At 52.1% G+C, this 25009-nt stretch overlaps 2 protein-coding genes across 2 annotated transcripts in view; one reads left to right on the top strand and one right to left on the bottom strand.

Moving 5' to 3' along the window:
- LOC140735854 (insulin receptor-related protein-like) overlaps positions 1 to 14984 on the top strand; it is a 38116-nt gene extending 23132 nt beyond the window's left edge. The window contains exons 13-22 of the mRNA XM_073061390.1: positions 2063 to 2199; positions 2538 to 2700; positions 4549 to 4657; positions 7432 to 7499; positions 8271 to 8500; positions 9254 to 9364; positions 10007 to 10166; positions 10619 to 10748; positions 13223 to 13357; positions 14567 to 14984. Of these exons, the coding sequence (XP_072917491.1) occupies positions 2063 to 2199; positions 2538 to 2700; positions 4549 to 4657; positions 7432 to 7499; positions 8271 to 8500; positions 9254 to 9364; positions 10007 to 10166; positions 10619 to 10748; positions 13223 to 13357; positions 14567 to 14891 (1568 nt within the window). The 3' untranslated portion in view covers positions 14892 to 14984. The remainder of the gene's footprint in view (positions 1 to 2062; positions 2200 to 2537; positions 2701 to 4548; positions 4658 to 7431; positions 7500 to 8270; positions 8501 to 9253; positions 9365 to 10006; positions 10167 to 10618; positions 10749 to 13222; positions 13358 to 14566) is intronic.
- Positions 14985 to 23901: 8917 nt separating this feature from the next.
- LOC140735154 (high affinity nerve growth factor receptor-like) overlaps positions 23902 to 25009 on the bottom strand; it is a 46623-nt gene continuing 45515 nt past the window's right edge. Inside the window, exon 16 of the mRNA XM_073059943.1 lies at positions 23902 to 24382. Coding sequence (XP_072916044.1) covers positions 24197 to 24382 — 186 coding nt within the window. The 3' untranslated portion in view covers positions 23902 to 24196. The remainder of the gene's footprint in view (positions 24383 to 25009) is intronic.

The raw sequence follows: 25009 nt of genomic DNA, 5'->3' as shown, positions 1-25009 counted from the left end.
CCCTCCCCCACCCTGAATGCACACCCATTCACTATGACCACCCACCCCAACCTTCAGCCCAAGGGTGAGTGACCCCTCCCCCACCCTGAATGCACACCCATTCACCATGACCACCCACCCCAACCTTCAGCCCAAGGGTGAGTGACCCCTCCCCCACCCTGAATGCACACCCATTCACCATGACCACCCACCCCAACCTTCAGCCCAAGGGTGAGTGACCCCTCCCCCACCCTGAATGCACACCCATTCACCATGACCACCCACCCCAACCTTCAGCCCAAGGGTGAGTGACCCCTCCCCCACCCTGAATGCACACCCATTCACCATGACCACCCACCCCAACCTTCAGCCCAAGGGTGAGTGACCCCTCCCCCACCCTGAATGCACACCCATTCACCATGACCACCCACCCCAACCTTCAGCCCAAGGGTGAGTGACCCCTCCCCCACCCTGAATGCACACCCATTCACCATGACCACCCACCCCAACCTTCAGCCCAAGGGTGAGTGACCCCTCCCCACCCTGAATGCACACCCATTCACCATGACCACCCACCTCAAACTTCTGCCCAAGGGTGTGACTCCTCCCCCACCCTGAATGCACACCCATTCACCATGACCACCCACCCCAACCTTCAGCCCAAGGGTGAGTGACCCCTCCCCCACCCTGAATGCACACCCATTCACCATGACCACCCACCCCAACCTTCAGCATGCCCAAAGGTGAGTGAGTGCACCCCCACTCCGATCAGCCCTCCCCACACTAACCACGCCCCACGAACAATCCACCACCGCCCTGATCAACCTACCCCCCACTCTAAACACCTGCTCCACACTGAACACCCACCAAAACCTGCCCCACCCTAACACCCACGTGCACATTGACTACTGCGCCCTACGAATAACCCATCCCCATTCTGATCTCCCACTCACCTCACTCATTCTACTGTGCCCCCAACTAACCAATCCCTCACCTTGACCACCGCCCAAATCGACTTGCAAAAGGGTGAGTGAGGACTGTCCTACCTGCCAACTCCATACCCACCCACTACACCCGACACCTTACCTACTTACCCCAGCATACACTCATTTACCGGAGACACCCATACCACATACACCCGAAACAGACAACACCCCGCCCTCATCCCAAATACTCACTCAATGCCCTTGAACAGAAAAAAAGGTAACGGATACGACCCAGTCCATTTCGGGTAAAGCTCTCCCCACCATTGAACACATCTACATGGAGCACTGTTGCAGAAAAGTAGCATCCATTATCAGAGGCCCTCACCATCCAGGCCATGCTCCCTTCTCGCTGCTGCCATCAGGAAGGAGGTAAAAGAGCTTCAGGGTCCCTCAGCTAACAGGCCTTGAACCGGAGGAGTTAATTTCATCCAACTTCACTCACAGCTATCACGGAACTGTTCTCATAACCTATGGACTAACTTTCAAGGACTCTTCTTCTCATGTTCTCGATATTTATTGCTAATCCATCCATCTATCTATCTTTGGACTGTTTGTTGTCTTTTGCATATTGGCAGTCTGTCCGTCCTGTTTGGCGGGGTCTTTCATTAATTCTACTCTGTTTCTTGGATTTACTGTGTATGTCCGCAAGAAAAGAAATCTCGAAGTTGTTTATGTTGATATATATGCACAGTAGTTTGATAATACATATATTTTAACTCCTCTCACCCATTCACCCGAAACACCCAACACGTCACCCTCACTCCACGAACCCACCCACATGATGACCACCGAAACACAGAGCACCTATTTCAAGCATCCCACCCACCCGTACTCTCTAACCGCCCACCTCACTGCACCCAGCCACACGACATCTGTTCGCCCCACCTCATCCAAATCACTCGCCAATGTAAAGCACAAAGCGCCCTTCCCTACCACCCCAACCCCAACCCCAATGTCCGCCCTATCCGAACTTTCCCAACACTCCACAGCTCTCCACTTGCCCAAGCCAGCATCCAAAGGTTTCTGCCCCATTCACTTCCCGCCCCGTGGCTGGTTACCCCAACCCTCGTAACGCCTGCTACCGCTCTCTGGCGCAGCTCAAGCCGACGACATCGTGGGGAACGTGACGTGGGAGCTGGTGAGCGCGGACACAGTGCTACTGCGGTGGCCCGAACCATCGGACCCCAACGGGCTCATCCTCAAGTACGAGATCAAATACAGCCGGGACAACGAGGTGAGGACCTCCAACGTATATACACCGCGGTTTCAGTCCTACCCCCATAATCCCCCTCCGGTACCCACACACCGAATCCACATCCAACCCCTCCTATTCCCTCTAAACACTCCGCCTCCTATAGCCCTCCCCGTCTCTGTGTCACATTCCCTCCCCTACACCCTTCTCCATGTTTATAACTCCGTCCGCACCTACACCCCTCCCTTTCTCTCCAATCTCCTCCGATCACTACACAACTCCCTGCCTCTGTCACTCCGTCTCTGACTCCTGGTGTCCCTCTCCCCCACCGGCTATTGTTGTTGACTGCGGTCTACCACCCCCCTATCTCACTTCCACAGGAGTTCCACCAGTGCGTGCCCCGCCATGTGTACCAGCGGTACGGAGGGGCGCGGATCAGCCGGTTACAACCGGGGAACCACACGGCCACAGTGCACACCACCTCGCTGGCCGGCAACGGCTCTTGGACCGAGCCCATCACCTTCTACATCCCCGCCCTGCCCCGTGAGTACTACGCCGGTCAGGGCACCGGCTACTTCGTCCCGCGGTGGGGGAGGGGATGAGCTATGGTTCAGTGAGGGGTATAAAAAGATGGGGGAGGAAGAGAAGGATTGTGATAGGGTGGGGAGGGAAGAGAGGGGTGTGAGACAGTAGCGGTAATGGAAGAGAAGTGTAATAGGGTGGGTGGTGGGCGAGGGGGTTGTGATGCGATGGGGAGAAAACCAGTGATACAGCGGGAGTGGGGTGAGTGTACGTGACATGGTGGGGACGGGAGGAGAGGGCTGTGATGCAGTGGTGAGAAAAGGAAAGGGAGTGATATGATGCAGGAGGGGGAGAGGGCTTGTGATAAGATAAGGCAAGAGGTTGAGTGCGGAGGTACTAGGACACGGTCCAGAAGGTAGTGTGTGGGTGTGATGTGCTGGAGGGAATGGACGAGGGGTTTCTGGGAGAGAGGAGAGGGATGTGATACGGTGGGGGAGGGTGAAGAGGGAAGTACTATGGTTGGGGACGGAGGGGAGGGGTGTAATATAGTGGGGAGGGTGACAGGGTGTTATATGGTGCAGGGGAAGTAGAAGGATGTGATGCGATGGGGGGGAGAAGGGGGAGATATAGGTGTAATATGGTGGGGGAGGGGGAAAGGAGGCGTGATACAGTGGGGAAAATGCAATTGGGGTGACACGATGCTGGATTGGGGAGAGTAGTTGTGATACAGTGGTGGGGGCGGAGAATCCCAGATGGGGGAGTGTGAAATGGTGGGGCAGAGGTATGATACAGGAAGAAGACACAGAGAGACCAGAGACTGAGAGAAGGGAGGGGAGAGATGCAGGGAATGGGAAGAGAGTAAGAGACAGAGGGACGGCACCATGGTAGCATGGCGGTTAACGAGACACCAATACAGGTCAGAGGTTGGAGTTCATTTCCGGCGCTCTCTGGAAGGAGTTTGTACATCCTTACTGCGACCGCCAGGATTTCTACGTTCTGCTTCACTTTCTTCCCACAGTCCAGAGTCGACCGGAAACTCTGGTCAAATTCTGGTTAAACTCTGGTTAAATTTAGGTTAATTTGGTCATTGTAAATTGTTCTGTGATTAGGCTAGTGCTGGGCAGCGCACTTCCGCGCTGTATTTCTAAACAAAAATAAAATACTGGGAGAAAAGGACAAGACGGGAAGCGAGAGAGTCACGCTGGGTCGACTGTGTGTTATCAAGGCGAGGGTAGGAGAGGAACAAAGGGACAGTCCTGGGGTGGGAAAGGGAGTCTGTGTTGTACTGAGGGAGTGTGTCAGTGAGGGCCCGAGAGAGGGAGCGTAATAGTGAGGGTGGGGGCGAGTGGGTGGGTGATGGTGAGGCTGGCTGAGTTGAAGGGCAGGTGGAAAGGGAGGGTGGGATTGTTGGTGAGGGAGGTTGATGGTGAGGATGGGGGTGAATTGGAGGAGGAGTGTGATAGTGGGGTGAGGGTGAGGGTGGGATTCAGTAGAAGGGGGTGATAGTGAGGGTGGGGTGAGTTGTAGAGGGAAGATGAATTGGAGGGTTGAGGGTGGGATTGAGTTGGAGGAGGTGGAAGGTGAGGATAGGGTTGTTAGAGGTGGGGCGCGATAGTGAGGGTGGGGTGAGTTGGAGGGGGAGGGTGATAGTGGGGTGAGTTGAAGGAAGGGGAAGGTAAGGATGGGTGAGTTGATGGAGAGGGAGAAGGTGAGGATGGGGATGAGGTGGAGGCGTGAGTTTAATGGTGAGGGTGGGGGTGAGTTGGTGAGGGAGGGTGGTGGTGAGTAGGAGAGGGAGGGACCCACGTTGATATTCCAGGACTTTGGCCGCGGGGTGTCTGACACTTTGCTCCCCCCCCCCCCCCCCAGTTGAGCAGAAGTACGAGGATTTCTTGACGGTACTGACTCTGATGCCTGTGGCCCTACTGATCGCCGTCCTGCTTCTGGCCCTCGTCGTTTACATCTACAACAAGAAGAGGTGAACGGTACCGTTCCATCCCCAGCGGGGTCACCCACCTTCCTGGCACACTCCCATCCACAACCGGAATCCAGACCTCCACCTATAATCAGGGCTCCCATCCACAACCGGGATCCACATTCCCACCCACAGCCGTGATCCGCACAATCAGGAACCCCACCCTCCCAGCACATTTCTACCCCAAAATGGGAGCTCCACTCTCCCGCCGCAACCCCACACACAACCTGCGTCCCCACGTAGAGCCGGGATCCCTATCCTCTTAGCGCGCTCACATCCACAACCAGGACCTTTACACAGAGCTGGGAATCCGAACCTCCCAGCACACACCCACTCACAACTGGGAGCCCACACTCCCGGCACACCCACACCCACAACCAGCATCCCAACCCACACCAGGGAACTGTACCCAAAGCGGGAACCCGCCCTCTCCTAGCACAATCCCACCCACAGCTGGGAACCACTAACCCCAAGCAGGAGGATCCCTACCCTCACCACACACCTCCATCCTAAACCGTGATCTACATCCGCTACTGGGACCTTCACTTTCCCTACCCACCTGCATCTTCAGTCTATGCTGACCCTTTGAGGGAAAGTCATACTGTGGTAGTGTCATTGCGCAGGGAGCCCCATGCGGGAAGGGCGCTGAGGAGGTATCCCTGCACAGTTGGAGGGGCGATGAGGAGGGAGGTGTTTCCATCCTGTGGGAGGTGCGGTGAGAAGAATTCTTCGTGTTGTGGGGGCCAGTGCGGAGCAATAGAGTGGTGCTAGAAAGTTTGTTAGCCCTGTAGAATTTTCGCTGTTTCTGCATAAATATAACCCAAAATGTGATCAAGTCCATGTAAATCCTAAAACTAGATAAAGAGAACACAATTAAATAAATAACACAAATATATTATACTTGTTAATTTATTTATTGAGAACAATAATCCAATATTACATAATTTTGTTGGAAAAAGTACGTGAACCTTTGCTTTCAGTAACTGGTGTGACCCTTTGTACAGCAATAACTTCAAACAAACATTTCCAGTAACTGTTGATCAGTACTGCACATTGGTTTGGATGAATCCAGGTCCTTCCGCAACATTTTTAAGGATTAAGGTCAGGAGTTTGACTCTAACATTCCAAAACGCGAAATTTCTTCTTTTTAAATTTTTCTGTTGTTGATTCACTCTTGTCTTTCGGATCAGTGTCTTGTTGCACTTTCCAGCTTTTATTAAGCTTCAGGTGGCAAACTGCTACCCTGACGTTCTCCTGTAAAATGTCTTGATACAATTTTGAATTCATTGTTTCCTAAACGATAGCAAGCTGTCCAGGCTCTAAGGCAGCAAAGCAGCCCCGAACCATGATGCTCCTTCCACAATTCGTCACAGTTGAGATGAGGGTTTGGTGTTGGTGTGCAGTGCCCTTTTCCCTCCAAACTTAGAAATGTGCAGTTCTGTAAAAAAGTTCAACTTTTGACTCATCTGTCCACTGAACATTTTCCCAGAAGCGTTGTAGAACACCCAGGGGACCTTTTGCAAGCTTGAGACGTACAATGATGGTTTTTGTTGGAGAGCAGTGGTTTCCTGCATGGGGTCCTTCAATGAACACCATTCTTGTTTAGTGCTTTTCTTATAGTGCAGACGTGAACAGAAACTTTATCAAGTTCTCGAGATATCTGCAGGTCTTTTGCTGTTACCCTTGGGTCCTTTTTCATATCCTTCAGCATTGCACGTTGTGCTCTTGGTGTGATCTTTGCAGGATGCCCGCTCCGAGGGAAAGTAGCAACAGTACTGAATTTCCTCCATTTGTAGACAATTTCTCTTACTGTGAACTGGTGAACACTCAGGTCTTTAGAAATGCTCTTGTAGCTTTTACCAGCTTCATGCATCTCTACAATTCTTCTTCTAAGGTCTTCTGAAAGTTGTTTTGACCGAGGCATGGTACACGTAAACAGATCTTTCTCGAGAAGAGCAGGATCTGTCAGTAACCTGACTTTTTTTTATAGGACAAGACCCCATCGACAACCCACACCTCCAATCTCATCTCATTGATTGGAACACCTGACACCAAATAGCTTTTGTAGAAGGCATTATCCCAGAGGTTCACAACCCTTTTCCAACAAATAGATGTAATATTGGATCTTTTTTCTCGATAAATAAATGACGAAGTATAATGTTTTGTGTTACTTATTTAATTGGGTTCTCTTTATCTAGTTTTAGGACTTACGTGAAGACCTGATCACATTTTTATGCAGAATCATAGAACATTCTTCAGGGTGCACCAAGTTTCTAGCACCACTGTATCTGCGCTGCGGGAGGTGCGGTGCGGTGCGGAGGGGTGTCCACATTATGAGAGGGGCAGAGGAGTGATCTCTATGCTGTAGGAGGGCCGGTGATGATTGATCTCCGCCTTGTGGGGGACAGTGAGGGGCTGCGGTATGGAAGAATCTCTGAGCTGTGGGAGGGACGCAGAGGGAGGGTCTCCACTTTGTGAGGGGGCAGTGAGGAGGGATCTCTGCGCTGTAGGAGAGGTGGTGATGATGGACCACTTTGAGAGGGGACGGTGAGGAGGGATCTCTGCGCTGTGGGGGGGGGGGTGTGAGAAGGGATCTCTGCGCTGTGGGAGGTGCGGTAAGGATGGATGTCTACCCTGTTGGGGTCAGTTAGCGGGGGGGGGACCACCGTAACTGGTGGACGGTTCTACCCTGTCTTTCCATGTAGGACAGTATTAATCACACCCTCCTCCTCCTGTGGTTTAAAGCGCTCCCCGTCTCTCTCTCTCCCCTTCCACAGGATTAACGGATTCCTCAACGGCACCCTATATATGTCAGTGAATCCTGAGTACTTCAACGCAGCCGACAGTGAGTGAGAGCGCAGCTCGGTCGAGAACCGGCCGGTGGGGTGGTACGGTGACCGGCGACCCGTGACCCCAGCCAAACCCTTTGCGCAGTTCGGGGCTGAAGGGGTTAATCCCCAGGACTGACTACATGGTTTCAGAGCGGATGGAGGGGCAGGGACGGGGAGGGAGGGATGGGCAGAGTGCCGGTGAGGAAGCACCCCCTCCTGTGGCGTCCGTGGCTGGATGGACGGATGGAAATTCATCCCCAGCCCTAGGGGAAAAGGGAGGGGGGAGTGGGGGAGGGGCTACCGGTGCTCAAGAGTGGGGAGCAGAGGGAGTGCGGAAGGGAGTGGGAAGAGGCGGGAATGAGATGGAACAGTGGAGGTGGGAGTGGGGAGTCGGAGAGGAGGAGGGGAGTAGGGAGACGGGAGAGGGCAGGGGCAGAGAAAGAGTTACAAGAGGGGCCGATATGGAGCAGAAGCCCGGTGCCCGTCATAAGAGCTGGACTGTCTGCCTGCTGTACTCCACGCCTTGAAGTTCACTCCCATCCCAACCGCTTCAAAACGTCTCTCTCGCTCCTCAGTTTAATCTGTCCCACACTGTCTCTCATCCTCCGCCCATGTAACCTGTGCCCTCTCTCCCACACCCTGCGTGTAATAACCCCAACCTCCTCTCTCCCCTTGTCACTCACGCTGGTATAATCTGTCCACTTCACTCTGTACTTGTTCCCCGGGTGTACTCTGGTCCCCCTTACCCTGACCCCGGTGTAACGGGTGCCCCTAACTCTTGGCAGTGTACGTGGCGGACGAGTGGGAAGTCCCGCGGGAGACAATTACCATTATTAAGGAGTTGGGCCAGGGATCCTTCGGTATGGTGTACGAGGGCATCGCCCGGCTGGCGACGACGGGCCAGACCGAGACCCGCGTGGCGCTGAAGACGGTCAACGAGTCGGCAAGCAGGCGGGAGCGCATCGAGTTCCTCAAGGAGGCGTCCGTGATGAAGGCCTTCGACTGCTACCACGTGGTAACACTGTTTGTCCGACTGTCCGGCCGGCCGGGCTCATGGGGAGGGTCCTATCCACGCGCCCCTCAGACTCCGAGTGAGGAGGTGGGCGCGGGGATTAGTGTCGGCACAGACTAGTGAGCATAGTGGGGCTCGTCCAACCCTGTGTGAGCTTGCCTGTGAGTGTGTGTGTGTGTGTGTGTGTGTGAGTGTGTGTGTGTGTGTGTGCGTGCGTGCGTGTGTGTGTGTGTGTGTGTGAGTGTGTGTGTGTGCGTGCGTGCGTGCGTGTGTGTGTGTGTGTGTGTGTGTGTGTGTGTGTGTGTGTGTGTGTGTGAGGGTGGATGCGTTTGTGTGCGATCTGTCTGAATGTGTGTCTGTATAAAGTGTGTGAATGTTTGTCTGTGTGAGTGTATGTGGGAGAGGCGTGTGTATTTACAGTTCCAGTCTCTAGTGTGTTGCTAAGGGTTACGTGTGGTATTGTGGGGTTGGTTGTTGGTGCGTTAGGGAGTAGGGTGTCGTGCTGTGGCGGTGCACGGGTATTGGGGAGATGGGTGAAGGGGTTTACGTGTGTCGGCGTTTAGGGGAGCCAGTCTGTTGGGGTTTAGCAGTGTCGGGATGTTGGTGTGTAGTCGCATGGGTTGTTGCAAAGATCGGGTGCAGGAACGTTGTGGCGTTGGTGTCGGTTTGAGTTAGTGTAGGGGTGTTAGGATATAGGGGAGTCGGGTGGGCGAGGGTAAGGATGACGGCATCTCAGTCTGTGCTTTTCCTGTGTAGGTGCGTCTGCTGGGGGTTGTGTCGAGGGGACAGCCCACCCTCGTCATCATGGAGCTCATGACCCGGGGAGATCTCAAGAGCCACCTCCGTTCGCTGCGGCGGAGCACAGAGGTACCTGTACCGCCTGACACCCGGAGCCCAGCCCCGAGTCCCACCTGACACCAAGCGCCCAACTCCCGGCCCCGCCAACCCTCCGCGCTCTAAGAATTCACATCTACCCTGCTAGTCGTGGCCAGCCGCCAGTTCCACAACTGCATCCAGCGCCTCCAGCAGTCCAACTCCTTGCGATGAGACCACGCAACCTCGATGCTTGGGGGAAACAGTTAGGGTGTCCCCCCCTCAATCACCACTCGAGACGGGAGGGGAGGGGGCGGTAACTCCTTGCCGATCCAAACTGTTCCTATGCGCTCTCGGGACAAAACCTGATCTCGGGATCATCAGCACTGCGCCCAATAAGAGCTCCAGACCTCGGCCGGCAACTCTAGGTGGTCGGATGGCTGTAGAATCCCGTTACTGAGAGTGAGGTTTCCATTCCCTACCGTCACTGATCCGTCCTCCCTCACCCCTCTCTCCATCATTTCGCGCCCCCAACCCCGTAACGACCCGAAAGCGCGGAAAGTATACAGACTCCCTCTCTCCGCACCAGAGGCGAGGAAGCGAGAATGTGGGTATCGGGGGTCGGCCCGCAGGCAACAGACTGAATCCCCCACCCCGACCCACACCCTGACGCTGCCTCCTTGTTCCCCCCGACAGAACGACCAGAGTTTCTCGCCTCCCACGCTGAAAGACATGATGCAGATGGCGGGCGAGATCGCTGACGGGATGGCCTACCTCAACGCCAATAAGTTTGTGCACCGGGACCTGGCGGCTCGCAACTGCATGGTGTCCGAGGACCTTACTGTCAAGATCGGAGGTGGGGGCGGGTACTGCCTCCCACTATAATAGTTGCAGGCTATTGGCTCCAACCAATCACGATGGGCACGATCTCGCTATCCAGATCCCCGGCCTGCCATTGGTTGACCTGCCCAGGGACTGGGGAGGGGAAAAGTTACAACTCCTGTCCGATCCAACTTCCAACAAGCCTGTCTTTGGCAGCGGGAATTCCGCTCCGGCCCTACCAGCGCTGACTGGAATCGGCCCAGAGCCAAGGGGGGGGGGGGGGTCAACAGAGATCGGGAGGGGCCAGAGGGAGTTACAGAGACGGGGCGTGGTTAGGGCCTGGAGGGTGGTCACGGAGAAGGAGAGGGGGTCAAGGGTGAGATTCCTTGGCAGCGCCAGGTGAAGGGGTTGTGCGCCCTGGGTGAGATCCAACCCAGCCTCTAGCCCGAGACCAGCGGCTCCCTCACTAACGCATCTCCCTTGCAGATTTCGGGATGACGCGGGACATTTACGAGACGGATTATTACCGGAAAGGGGGTAAGGGGCTGCTCCCCGTGCGCTGGATGGCCCCGGAATCCCTCAAAGACGGGATCTTCAGCCCACACACCGATGTCTGGTGAGACGCTCCCCCTGTGGGTGTGACGGCGCGGGGCGGGAGCCGGAGGAGGGATGGTGGTAATACAAGGAGCAGAACCGGAATCTGGAATTCTCACTTCGGACCCGACCATTTCCCATTCACAGTGACACAAACTCCTGTCTCCATCACACCCACTGTCCAGACTTCCAATAGACCCAACCCCTTCCCATTCACTGCCAACATCCGAGTTCTGAATGAGCCCAATTTCTTCCATTCACTGTCACCGTCACAGACCCAGTGGACCCAATCCCTTCCCATCTACATCCAACGTCCACACTCTGATTGAACCCAACGCCCCTCCATTCACTCCCAGCGACCGCACTCCCAATGCACCCAACCCTTCCATTCACATGTAGGTGTGGGTGGGGGTCAGGGCAGAGGGATCGGGCGTTGGGAGGGGCTGAATGGCTGGGAACGGAGGTGTGAGGTGAGTATGTGTTTAGGGACTGGGGACCACAAGACAAAGGAGCACTATTCGGCCACTCGGCCCATTGCGTCTGCTCTGCCATGCCATCGTAGCTGATGTATTGTCCCTCTCAACCCTATTCTCATGTCTTTCTCCCGTAATCTTTGAAGTTCTAACTAAGAATCTATCAACACACACTTTAAATACACTCAATAACGTGGCCTCCACAGCCATCTGTGGCTATCAATTCCACATATTCACCACCCTTTATCTAAAGAAATTCATCCTCATCTTTGTTCTAAATGGACGTTCAAGTTGAAGTTGAAGTTCAAGTTCTATTCTAATTTAACCATACATGAATACAGCACGACGAAACAGCGTTAATCCTAGGCGCAGTCATTTACAGCACGAGCCACACATATCACATGCAAGATAGCAGTAAAATACAGAATATAGTCTCTCTCTCTCTCTCTCTCTCTCTCTCTCTCTCTCTCTCTCTCTCTCTCTCTCTCTCTCACACACACACACACGCACACGCACACGCACACGCACACGCACACACACTGCAGTGGAGAGTAGCATGGACGCTGCACCACACCGCTTCCAGCACTCATCTTCAGCGCCCAAACTTGAACGTCTCTTTCCTGAGCGGCTGCAAACTGGCGACCCCGCGATTTGAGGCCCAGCCATCGCTACGAGCCAGGCCACGCTGCTCCCCAGCCGTTCGCCAATAAAACAGCGAATCGGACTTACAGCATTTTCACATTACGAATGTCCAACAGGGTCATGCTATCGCAACAAATACATTTTAAGACGGCAATAACAACTTTGGTTAGCCACGTAGTAGCTGGTGTGTCCGAACGCGCCGCCATTTCACCGACGCCCCTCTATTCTGAGGCTGTGCGCTTTGGTCCTAGACTCGCCCACTACTGGAAACATCCTCCCAATATCCGCTCTGTCGAGGCCTTTCGATATTTGATAGGTTTCAATGAGATCACCCCTCGTTCTTCTAAACTGCAGCGAGTCCAGGCCCAGAGCCATCAAACAAACGCTCCTTGTTCGCTAGCCCTTAGTTCTCAGTATTATTCTTGTGAACCTCCTCCCCAATGCTTAGATGAGGGGCCGAAAACTGCTCACAATTCTGCCAAGTGTGGACTGACCAGTGCCTTATAAAGTCTCTGCATCAAATCCTTTCTCTTCTATCGAGTCCTCTCGAAATGAATGTTAACATTGCATTTACCTTCCTGACCATCGACCACCCCGCAAGTTAAGTTTAAGGTCTCCGATGTCACTTTGCACCTCAGATTTTTGAATTTTCAAAAAAAAAATCTGTTTAGAAATAGACTGTACCTTTACTCCTTCTACCAAGGAGTCTGACCATATATTTCCCTGCACTATATTACATCTGCCACTCCTTTGCCCATTCTCCCCATATGTCCAAGTCATTCTGCAGACTCCCTACCTCCTTAACACTATCTGCCTATCTGCAGGCTATCTGTATTGTCTGCAAACTTGACCACAAAGCCATCAATTCCATCATAAAGTGAAAAGTACTGACCTCTATGGAGCAGCAGCAGCCCACCAGAATAGACCTCCTTTATTCCGACTCCTTACCTCCTGCCAACCAGCTAATCTTCTGTCCATGCTAATACCTTTCCTGTAATATCGCGGACCCTTATCTTATTAAGCAGCCTCATTTCCGGAACATTGTCAAATCCCTTCTGAAAATCCAAGTAAACAACATCCACTGAGTCTTCTTTGCCTGTCCTGCCTGTTATTTCCTCAAAGAATTCCAACAGATTTGACAGGTAAGATTTCCCCTGAAGGAAACCATGCTGACGTTGGCCTACCTTATCCTCGAGGAATCCTGAAACCACATCCTCCATAATGGACTCCAGCATCTTCCCAACCACTGAAGTCAGGCCTATAATTTCCTTTCTTCTGCCTCCCTCCCTTCTTAAAGTGAGAAAGGACATTTGCAACGGGAAGGACCGTGGGCGTATGGGACGGGAGGAGGAACGGTGGGTAAACGTCTCTGCTCCCACAGGTCGTTCGGGGTTGTGCTGTGGGAGATCGCCACTCTGGCAGAACAGCCGTACCAGGGCATGTCCAACGAACAGGTCCTACGCTTCGTACTGAATGGGGGCACGCTGGGGAAGCCCACTAAATGCCCCGAGAGACTGTAAGTACCCCAGATCCACCCTACCACCCCAGTACACCCTCCATAGTCCCCTCTAACCCCTCCCTCCCTCCCATGCACCCTAAATACTCCCTCTGTTCCCTCTCCACTCCGTTAACTCCCTTTTATCTGCTTACCCAATTACTGTATTCCCCCAGACTCCCCTTCCAACCTCATTACCCCTTCCCTCCCCTATCACTTACTTCCTGCAAACTCACTCTCTACCCTCTTCCTGTTGTCTCAATCTTTCCTCCTTCCCACTCACTCCCACAGCACTCCCCTCCAATCCATATCTTCTCCCTGTGTATCCTTCCTGAAACCCCCTTCTCCTTCTTCACCACATCTCCACCCTCACCTATTCTTTCTCCGGCGTGGGAGGTTTAAGGGAAAGCTAGTCAAGTTTTTTTTTAATGTTCACATTGAGTGGAGGGTGCCTGAAGACTCTGGTAGGGGCGGTGGTGGACGCAGGTACAATCAGGGTATTTAATAAATTTTTAAATAGGCATATGAAGCGGCAGGGAATGGATGGATACAGACTGTGTGCAGGCAAACGGGCTTAGTTTAATTTGTAATCAGAATCAGCACAGACAGAACGGACCGAATGGCCTTCACTCAATCTCTGACCCCAGGAGTGTGTGATGGGACGGGGTGGAGGGAGCTTCACTCTGTGTCAGATCCCGGGAGTGTGTGATAGGACGGGGTGGAGGGAGCTTCACTCTGTGTCAGATCACGGGAGTGTGTGATGGGACGGGGTGGAGGGAGCTTCACTCTGTGTCAGATCCCGGGAGTGTGTGATGGGACGGGGTGGAGGGAGCTTCACTCTGTGTCAGATCCCGGGAGTGTGTGATGGGACGGGGTGGAGGGAGCCTCACTCTGTGTCTGACCCCAGGAGTGTGTGATGAGACGGGGTGGAGGGAGCTTCACTCTGTGTCTGACCCTAGGAGTGTGTGATGGGACGGGGTGGAGGGGGCTTCACTCTGTGTCAGATCCCGGGAGTGTGTGATGGGACGGGGTGGAGGGAGCTTCACTCTGTATCAGATCTCGGGAGTGTGTGATGGGACGGGGTGGAGGGAGCTTCACTCTGTATCAGATCTCGGGAGTGTGTGATGGGACAGTGTAGAGGAGCTCCCCTCTCTATTTGATCTCAGGTGTGTGTGATGAGATGGTGGGCCTGTCCCAATAGTAGAACTGTCCCCCTCTTTCCACCCTCAGGCACGAACTGATGCAACTATGTTGGCAGCAGAGCCCGAGGTCGCGGCCGACTTTTGTACAGATCCTGGAGCGGATGACAGACGCCATGCGGCCTAACTTCCGGGCGGTCTCGTTCTTCCACAGGGGCTCGGCACAGTTGCGGGACACGGGCGGCTGCGGGACACCTCGCTTCCTGCCGGGAGCCAGCTCCTCACCTTGCTCCTCGGGGCCCCGCACGCCACTCACTCAGTCTCCTGCCATCGCCGAGCGCAGCCGGGGGCCCCACCCAGGCTACTGCCACCTGAACGGGAAGGTGGGCGGCGAGGAGACTGCTAGCATGCTGTAGCTCATGCTCTGGAACAGCCCACACCCGCTGCCTCTGGACTCTCCGCAGCCTCTGTTACCCTGTCCGCTCGTTGGAAGCTCCACACACAACCAATAAACCTCCTCCTCCAGCCAGCCAGATGTCGTTGCATGTTCGGACTTAATCCAGGGGACATCACCCACTCCAGAATGAGGGTGTTCCTCCAGTACTTTGGGAGTGGCGGTATTGAGGAAGCGTCATACTGTGAAGAGGTGGGGGGGGGGGTACTGAGGGAGGGAGAGAGATCGCACTGTTGGAGGGACAGTGCCGGGTGAGTGTCACATCGTGGAAGAGTCAGTAGGGAGGGAACATCACTGTATGGGAAGGACCTTAGTGAAGGAGCGTTGCTCTGTGGAAGGTAGTGGTGCTGAGGGAGAGTCACACTGTGGGAGGGAGAATACTGAGATAACGTCGCACTGCGTATTGAGGGAGGGTCACACTGTAGGGAGTCGGTACTGAGGGAGCGTCACACTGCGGAAGGAACGGCACTGAGGGAGCGACACGTTGGGCGGTCAGTACTGAGGGAATTTCACGGATGCGGGAAAGACGGTGTTGATGGACTCACCGTGGGGGGAGGGACAGTACTTGATATTTAGTTAGTGAAACAATGACCACTGGGTGGCGATACAGACCACGTTTCCAGTGCTGACAAACATCTGTAGCGCTGCCAGGTGTGTGTGTGTGTGTGTGTGTGTGTGGACACCAATGAGTAATTTGTGTGAGGGACGTGTATCAGCTCTGTGTGACACGTGCGTGCCCTGTGTATGAGTGTGACTCACGGTCAGAGTCGGACAAGGAGCGGAAAGGAGGCTTCGCGCCGGGCCTTCTGGGAGCGCATCTACCCACCCAGCTGACCCAGGAACTCTACTGACTGACCCCCCCCCCCCCCACCCTCCAACCCGCTTCCAAACACCTGCTTCTGCACTTGGTGCCCACGCATCAGGAGCATGCGGCTGGAGTGCGGCTAGAACTCTCGGAGCAGCCCTTTCAAATCACCAAACAGGAGCCCAGGGGTTCTGCAGAGGGGGAGATGGAGCGGGGATGGGATCTGTCGCCCAGCGCCGAGCTCTCCGTCCAGCCTGTGTCCCTGTGACAATGGGCTGGGTAAAGAATATGAGGGTGTCCCCTCCCCGGGGTTTTCTGCCTGATCGCAACCCCTACCCTGACGCTGCCCGAGAGCTGTAACCCGAATTATGCCACCAGTCACTTTCGGGGCACGTCCTGGTTGTCTGTGTCCCATTACCACTCAGGCCCAGGCAGCTTCCTGACCGCCGTGGAGAGGGGATGTCGGGTGGAACGGATGGGGGAAGGAACGGTGTGAGGGACGGTGGGACGGAATGGGTGAGGAGAGTCGGGACAATGGGACACATCTCCCAGGACTGACGAGTTTCACCTACGATCGCACAGCGTTCACGACCGCCCGGGTGAAGTACCCCGTGTCCTCAGCGCTTGTCCCAGACCACGGCCGGTAAGTGACGCGGGGTTGCAGAAGAAAAGGCAGAGTCTTTCTAAACCTACACGACTCTCACCTGTGGAAGTGCGGCTCCATCGTCTCAATAAACTGCGCTTGGTCCGCTACCGAGCAGCTGCTCGCTCTGCGCCCCAATCATTCCTCCTAAACACCCTCTCCCTCCACCACCAGCGAACCGTGGCTACACTGTGCTCCTCTCAAAGCAGGCTCTTCTCCCATCCGTGACCAGGACAGCAAGTCTCAAGTCCCGAGGACACAAACCACCTGTAGTTTCCCCCTCCACGCTCACCTTCTGGCTTCAGACTTCCGCCTTTCCAGTCTTGATGAAGTTCCTCCGGCAGTTTTTATGTGTTGCTGTGGATTTCCAGCAGCTGCGGAATGTCTTGTGTCTCGGAACTCAGCAGGCCTGGCAGAATCTGTGGAGAGGAATGAACTGTTGCACTTCGGGCAAAGGCCCGAATAAGAGGGTGCGGGATGGGTGGAGGATAAGCTGGCAGGTAATAGGTAAGACCATTACCTATGGAGCTGAAGTGAAAAGCTGGGGGGGGAGGGGATAATAGGTAAAAGACTGGAGGAGAAGTAATCTGTTGGGAGAGGAGAATAGACTATGGGAGAAAGTGGAGGATGTGTAGAGGAGGAGTTGAGAAGAGGTAAGAGTGGAGTCAGAACGGGGAACGAGAAAAACAGACAGGAGGAGGAGGGGGGAAGAAATTTTCAGAAGTTAGGGAATTCGATGTTCATGCCATCAGGTTGGAGACAGGATATGAGGTATTGCTCCTCCAGCCTGAGAGTGGCCTCATGGTTGCTGCAGAGGAGGCTGTGGGCCGACATGTTGGAATGGGAATGGGGATTGGAATTAAAATGGATAACATGCTGAGTACCTCCTGCGTTTTGTGTTCATTGTGGAAGATTCTACAGCACCTGCAGAATTTCCTATGTTCATCGTGTTCTCCCGCCTTGTAATTGTATCGCCCATTCGTTCACCATGGCTGGGTCCAAATCCCAGAAATCTCACTCACCCCAACCACACTGTGGGAGCCCCTTCCTCACACGGACTGTAGCGGTCCAAACGGGGCAGTTCACCCCACCCTTGGGCAGTCAATGTGGGCCTTGTCTGTGCCCGGTGTTCGCTGTAATGACAACAAAGCGTGCAGAGGTTGTCGACCCCTCACCCCCCACCAACAACATTGTGTGTCACCGTGACCACCTGTCCCACACAGATTCATGGCTTACAAATCCTCCTTTCGTTGGTTTGTGTGATCAGAGAGAGAGAGAGAGAGAGAGAGAGAGAGAGAGAGAGAGAGAGAGAGAGAGAGAGAGAGAGAGAGAGAGAGAGAGAGAGAGAGAGGAGGCTGAGAGGGAGGAGTGGGGAGCAAGAGAGAGAGAAAGGGAGAGGCAGAGAGAGGCAGGCAGAGAGAGAGAAAAGCAGAGGGAGAGATAGACAGAGATAAACAGAGAGATAGATGGGAGAGATAGGCAGAGAGAGAGAGACAGACAGGGGCAGAGAGAGAGAGAGATGGCTGCTAGAGATAGACAGAGAGAACATGTGATTGTCCGTGGCAGAGAGAAGCGGAGATGAAGAGAGAGAATATATGTGTCAGAGAGGAAGAGAGCTAGGCAGAGAGTGTGTGTGGTAGAGAGAAGGAGAGATAGAGGGAGAGAGATAGGCAGAGAGAGGGAGAGAAGGGGAGGTGGAGAGAGAGAGAAAGATAGAGAGAGTAATGGAGAGGGGGAGAGAGACAGGGGCACAGAAAGCAGGGTGATACCAGAGGTTGGGTAACTGGTATTAAGTAGTTAAATGAAAGCTCAATTAATAATAAAAATGTCACTCACAGAATCACTCCTTACACTGTCACAACCCTCTCTCACACTGCCACACAGTTAGTTTCACACTGTCACACTCTCCACTGTCATGCACTCTCAGTCTCTCACACTTTCACACTCTCATTCTCTCACACTGTCACACACTCACTCTCACGCTATCACACATTCTCACACCAACTGTCACACTCTCTTACAGTCACACTGTTACACCCTCTCACTCTCTTTCGCTTTCACACACTCTCACTGCCACACAATCTCACTCTGTCACACACTCACACACACTGTTACACACTCACACTTTCTCATACACACTCACATTACATATATACCCTCTCTCACACACTTGCAGTTTTGGAGACTGCACGGAGTATTGTGCTGCTTTGGAGTACTGTACAGTTTGAGTTTTGTACAGTTTGGGAGTATTGTACAGTTTGAGTATTGTACAGTTTGGGTATTCTACAGTTTGGGAGTATTGTACAGTTTGGGAGTATTGTACAGTTTGAGTATTATACAGTTTGGGAGTATTCTACAGTTTGGGAGTATTGTACAGTTTGAGTATTGTACAATTTGAGTATTATACAGTTTGAGTATTGTACAGTTTTGGAGTATTGTACAGTTTGAGTATTGTACAGTTTGGGTATTGTACAGTTTGGGAGTATTGTACAGTTTGAGTATTGTACAGTTTGGGTATTGTACAGTTTGAATATTATACAGTTTGGGTATTGTACAGTTTGGGAGTATTATACAGTTTGAGTATTGTACAGTTTGGGAGTATTGTACAGTTTGAATATTATACAGTTTGGGAGTATTGTACAGTTTGAGTATTGTACAGTTTGGGTATTGTACTGTTTTGGAGTATTGTACAGTTTGAGTATTGTACAGTTTGAGTATTGTACAGTTTGAATATTATACAGTTTGGGAGCATTGTACAGTTTGGGAGTATTGTACAGTTTGAGTATTGTACAGTTTGGGAGTATTGTACAGTTTGAGTATTGTACAGTTTGAATATTATACAGTTTGGAAGTATTGTACAGTTTGAGTATTGTACAGTTTGAATATTTTACAGTTTGGGAGTATTGTACAGTTTGAGTATTGTACAGTTTGGGTATTGTACAGTTTGAATATTATACAGTTTGGGAGTATTGTACAGTTTGAGTATTGTACAGTTTGGGTATTCTACAGTTTGGGAGTATTGTACAGTTTGGGAGTATTGTACAGTTTGAGTATTGTACAGTTTGAATATTATACAGTTTGGGAGTATTGTACAGTTTGAGTATTGTACAGTTTGGGTATTGTACAGTTTGAATATTATACAGTTTGGGAGTATTGTACAGTTTGAGTATTGTACAGTTTGAATATTATACAGTTTGGGAGTATTGTACTGTTTGGGTATTGTACAGTTTGGGTATTGTACAGTTTGAATATTATACAGTTTGGGAGTATTGTACAGTTTGGGTATTGTACAGTTTGAATTTTATACAGTTTGGGAGTATTGTACAGTTTGGGTATTGTACAGTTTGAATATTATACAGTTTGGGAGTATTGTACAGTTTGGGAGTATTGTACAGTTTGGGTATTATACAGTTTGGGAGTATTGTACAGTTTGAATATTATACAGTTTGGGTATTGTACAGTTTGAATATTATACAGTTTGGGAGTATTGTACAGTTTGGGTATTGTACAGTTTGGGTATTGTACAGTTTGGAGTATTGTACTGTTTTGGAGTATTGTACAGTTTGGGAGTATTGTACAGTTTGGGTATTGTACAGTTTGAGTATTGTACAGTTTGGGTATTGTACAGTTTGGGAGTATTGTACAGTCTGAGTATTGTATAGTCTTTGCCATCCTGTTACAGGAAAGGCTTTCTGAAGCCTGAGTAGGTGCAGGAGAGATTTGCGAGGATGCTGCCTGGACTAGAGGGAGTTGTTCCCTGGAGCACAAGTGAATGAGGGGTAACCTCGTAGACATTTATGAAATCATGAGGGGAATGGCTAAGGTGGATGGTCATAGTTTTTCTCCGGGGTCAGGGAGTCCAAAACGAGGTGGCGTAGGTACAAGCTAAGTGGGAAGAGATTTAAATGAGATCTGAGAGGCAACTTCTTTGCACAAAAGGTGGTATCTGGAATGAACTGCCAGAGGAGGTTGTCGAGGTGGGTAGAGTTGTAACATTGAAGAGGCATTTGAATAGCTATGGATGGGGCATTTGCAGGGTTATGGATTGAATGTGGGCAGCTGGGACTGGAAGGAAGGATACTGGGGTCGGCAAGGACGTGTGGGGCTGAGAGGTCTGTTTCTATGCTGCCTGTCACATGCACAGTCATCCATTCATCCCCTCTCCCCACCCACACACACACACACACCCACACACAGGGATTCTCTCCACCCAAGAATGCTGAGGCTCAGTCACTGAGATCACTCAAAAAGAAAGAGAATAGAGTTCAGGAAGAATGGGAAAGAAAATAGCTGTGTGTGTGTGTGTGTGTGTTGGTATGTGTGGTGTGTGTATGGTGTGTGAGTGTGTGTGTGTGTGGTGTGGTGTGTGTGTCTCTGGTGTGTGTGCGTGCATGCATGTTGGTGTGTGTGGTGTGTGTATGTTGTGTGTGTGTGTGTGTGTGTGTGTGTGTGTGTGTGGTGTGGTGTGTGTGTCTCTGGTGTGTGTGTGTGTGCGTGCGTTGGTATGTGTGCGTGTGTGGTGTGGTGTGTGTGTTGTGTGTTTTGTGTGTGTGCGTGCATGCATGTTGGTGTGTGTGGTGTGTGTGCATGTTAGTGTGTGGTGTGTGTTCTGTGTGTGTATGGTGTGTTGGTGTGTGTGTCTCTGGTGTGTGTTTTGTGTGTGTGCGTGCATGCATGTTGGTGTGTGTGGTGTGTGTTCTGTGTGTGTGTGTGTGGTGTGTTGGTGTGTGTGTGTGTGGTGTGTGTTCTGTGTGTGTGTGTGTGGTGTGTTGGTGTGTGTGTGGTGTGTGTGTGTGTGGTGTGTGTTTTGTGTGTGTGTGTGCATGTTGGTGTGTGTGTGTGTGTCTGGTGTGTGTGTGTGGTGTGTTGGTGTGTGTGGGGGGGGGTGGACGGCAGATGGAGAGGTTGAATGCTGGAAGGAGTGTGAGAGAGAGAATGAGAGAGGTGACCACAGATAGAGAGAGCTGCAGAGGTAGACATACAGAGATAAACAAGGTTGGATATAGAGATACAGAATTAGAGAGAAAGAGAGAGGGACAAAGAGGGGAACAGTGAAAGAAAAACTGTAGGGGAGAGAGAGAGATAAAGATTGAGTAATCAAGACTGACAGAAAGAGAAACAGTAGAGAAGAGAGGTGGAGACAGAGGGAGAGAGAGATACAGGGAGATATATGGATAGACATTATGAGAGAGAGAGACAAGCAGAGCAGGGCGCTGCGTATTTCACTATCCAGACAACATGCTAATGGCCAGGGGTTATTTGAATTGGCAAGGGAATGTTTAGCTTTGACTGATGTTCTACTCTGATACCCATTTACAAACAGTGTAAACAACGAACGCTGCTCACAGCTTTCTATGTTATTGATCTTACTGTGAGCTTTGCTCCCTATCCTCGACAGCAGCCTCCTCCCCCACCCTCACCTCTTCTCCCCCTCCCTCTCACAACACCTGGGCTCCCCACTCCTGCTGCATCCCAATCCTCCTCCCTGCTGTATGCAGCAACTACCCCAAATGTGAAAAAATGCTCGTTCCCTGATACCCATGCCTTGTCAGTGAGACCCTCTTGTCAGTACCCCTCGGGCTCTCCAGCGCTCAGACTATCAGCAGTTTTGGGCTCCTTATTTAAGAAAGGATGTTCTGACATTCAAGAGGGTCCAGAAGGGGTTCACGTGAATCATCCCAGGAATTGAATAATATATGAGGAGCATTTGATGATCTGGGCCAGTACTCGCTGAAGTTTAGAGGTATTAGTGGGGGAGGAACCTCATTAAAACCTGTCAAATAGTGAAAGGCCTGGATAGAGTGTATGTGGAGAAGATGTTTCCAATAGTGGGAGGGTCTAGGACCAGAGGGCACAGCCTCGAAGTAGATGGATGCCCCTTTAAAGCCCAGATGAGGAGGGATTTATTTAGCCAGAGGATGGTGGAATTCATTCTCTCAGATAACTGTAGAGGCCAAGCAGGAGAGTAGGGTTGAGAGGGAAAGTAAATCAGCCAAGTTGGAATGATGGGCCAAATGGCCTAATTCTGCCTCAATGTCTTATGGTCTTGTGGAAGATGGTGGTGAGGTGCTGGGCGATGTCCTCCCTGCTCCAAACAAAACATCCCCCATCATAGTTCCCAGGGAGTGGGGCTCAGAGTCTGATCACTCCCTACAAAGTAACACCAACACCACTGACCTACATTACACAACAGCACAGCAGTTACTGGAATGCTTTACAGCATCACCGGTCGGGATTCAATTCTGCTGATGTCTGTAAGGAGTTTGTACATTCTCCCTGTGACAGGGTGGGTTTCCTCTGGGAGCTCTGGATTCCTCCCACAGTCCAAAAATGATTAGGTTCGTAGGTGACTTAGGTATAATTGGGCAGCACCAGTTTGTTGGGCCAGATGGGCCTGTAACCAAATAACTAAAGAAAATAAGAATAAAAATAATAAAGTAAATCTGTAATCTCGTTTGCACTGGGGTTCAGAACACCCAGGTCCTGAAACCTGGCGGTAGCGACTGTGACAGCCTATACCCTCCTCTGCCAACCCTTTCCCTGGAAGGCTCTGCTAACAGTCCGGCCGAGACTGGCAGAGGTCCAGGCTCAGGCAAACTTTCCGCCAACATTTCCCGAACCCGGCAAAGCTTTTATGTCTGGGCAGTGAGCAGGAGTCGGAGTGAAAGCTGGCTGGGCTCTGGGGAAGAGGCTGTAATGTATGCTAATGACTGCACCTGCCTGTCCATTACAACAGCCCCAGAGGAGCCCCTCAGCTCCACTTATCGGGGGAGCTAATGCGAGCCTCCGAGTGCGAGGAATTGATCGAGAGGCGTGAGAGGCTGTGTGAACCACTTCACTGCCTCACCATCCGTAATCCTGCCTCAGTCCCTCTCTGGGAATGTGGATCTCTCCGGGACAACACATCCCATGGGGCTGCAAGGCCCTGCCAAGTTTTGCCACCACACTGTGATGCCCAAAGGCAATGATGGTATGGACACTCCCCACACCAGCTGACCATGAACCCCAGTTCAGTTACCCCGATACTTGGGACATTGGTTGGCAGATGCCCACCCAGCCAACTGACTGGTGGCTCTATTAGGCTGCCATTTCAGAAAGGCAACTGATTTGCCAGTATACTGGCACAGGAGATGGACAATGGGCTGGTGACTTTAACAGCTAATGGGCTGGAATTGGAGATAGTCATGGATTGGCAAGTGGAATATGGCCAAATGAGCTGAAGGGAATCAGTTGGTAGTTCATTTGACCAATGAGGTGAAGTTTCAGCTGATTGATTGGTAGTTCAGATGACCAATGGGGTGAAGCTTTAGATTGCCAGTTGACCAATGGGGTGAAGCTTAGGTGGCCAGTTATTGGTAGTTCAGATGACCAATGGGGTGAAGCTTTAGCTGGCCAATTGATTGGTAATTCAGATCACCAATGGGGCTGATGTTTTGGATTCCTCAGGCGTTGACAAATCAGATCCACTCATGTACTTGATGACAAGAGTGAACAGTGATGTTGGGAGACAGGAAGGCACAACTCTCCAGGCAGCAGGGAGAACCTTTAATACACAGTGCATGCAACAGAAACAAGAAATAACACTCGGCTCAGTCACAAGGCCTCTGGGTGGTCTCGCCGCCCATCTGCAGTCAGTGTACCAGGCACCACTTGAAGACACAGGCTTGGATATTATGGAGTCGATGATATTCATGGGGAGATATTCAAGGTGCATACGTTAACCGTCCTTATCTACAGTCCAGGTCCACATGCAGTCTGCAACGACAGAGTCCTCGTGTGAGGGGAGGCAGATCCCCTCCCCTCGATCCCGCTGCGGACCTCACTGCAACACGTCGAGGTAAAGCGGCGGCGATCTGACCAGCTGCTGCAGACGCTCGTGGATCTCCTTGATGGACAGCCTCTGCTGCGGGTCTCTGGTCCAGCAGCCCCGCATGATGGCATACACCTCCCGGGGGCAGCCACGTGGGCACTCCAGCACCCGACCCTGCGTGATGCACTCGATGGCCTGTGGGGTACAACACTGAGGGTTAAACTGGGAATCCACTCTCCTCAGCCCATCCCTCGCTGCTCTAGCGTCCCAACATCCCATCGGTGGCCCGCTAGCGTTGGTGGGATTGGGCATTAATGCCGGCAACTAAAAGGGTTCCACTCTCCCCAGGCTCCTAAAGGTTGTCATGGCTGGGAGGGGTGTGTAGTGGGGATAGGATCCAACTACTTATTAAACGTTCCCAATAGCATGTGTCTCAAATAGCCTGGACTCTGTCTCCTGGCCTTCACGTGTGGTTTAGCTGCTAAGCCCATTGGGATCTTTTCCACTGACAGGAGAAGGGGCAAAGGGAGGCCACTGACGCCTTAAAACCAGTCATTTCAGTCAGTCATCTAGGAGAAGGTTAAACTCTGATCTCAAACCTCCACTGCCCTGTGGCTATACCCACTCATGGGTAAGCTAACCCCAGGGAAATATCCGGAGGTGGAATCCCTCTGCCAGTCCTACGTTGAGTTCAAAGCTGACTGAAAACTTCTGCTGCATCGGTCTCTGCCGTTCCTTTGGATTCATCAGCCGCGTGGGGGGGGGGGGGGGGGCTGCTGCAGGGGCAACAGCTCACTCTCCATATCTCACTGCCCTGGCTTG

The sequence above is a fragment of the Hemitrygon akajei genome, chromosome 11, assembly GCF_048418815.1.
Source record: "Hemitrygon akajei chromosome 11, sHemAka1.3, whole genome shotgun sequence".
Classification (NCBI taxonomy): domain Eukaryota; kingdom Metazoa; phylum Chordata; class Chondrichthyes; order Myliobatiformes; family Dasyatidae; genus Hemitrygon; species Hemitrygon akajei.
The sequence above is the reverse complement of the archived record's forward strand: the minus strand, read 5'-3'. Positions and strand labels throughout refer to the sequence as shown.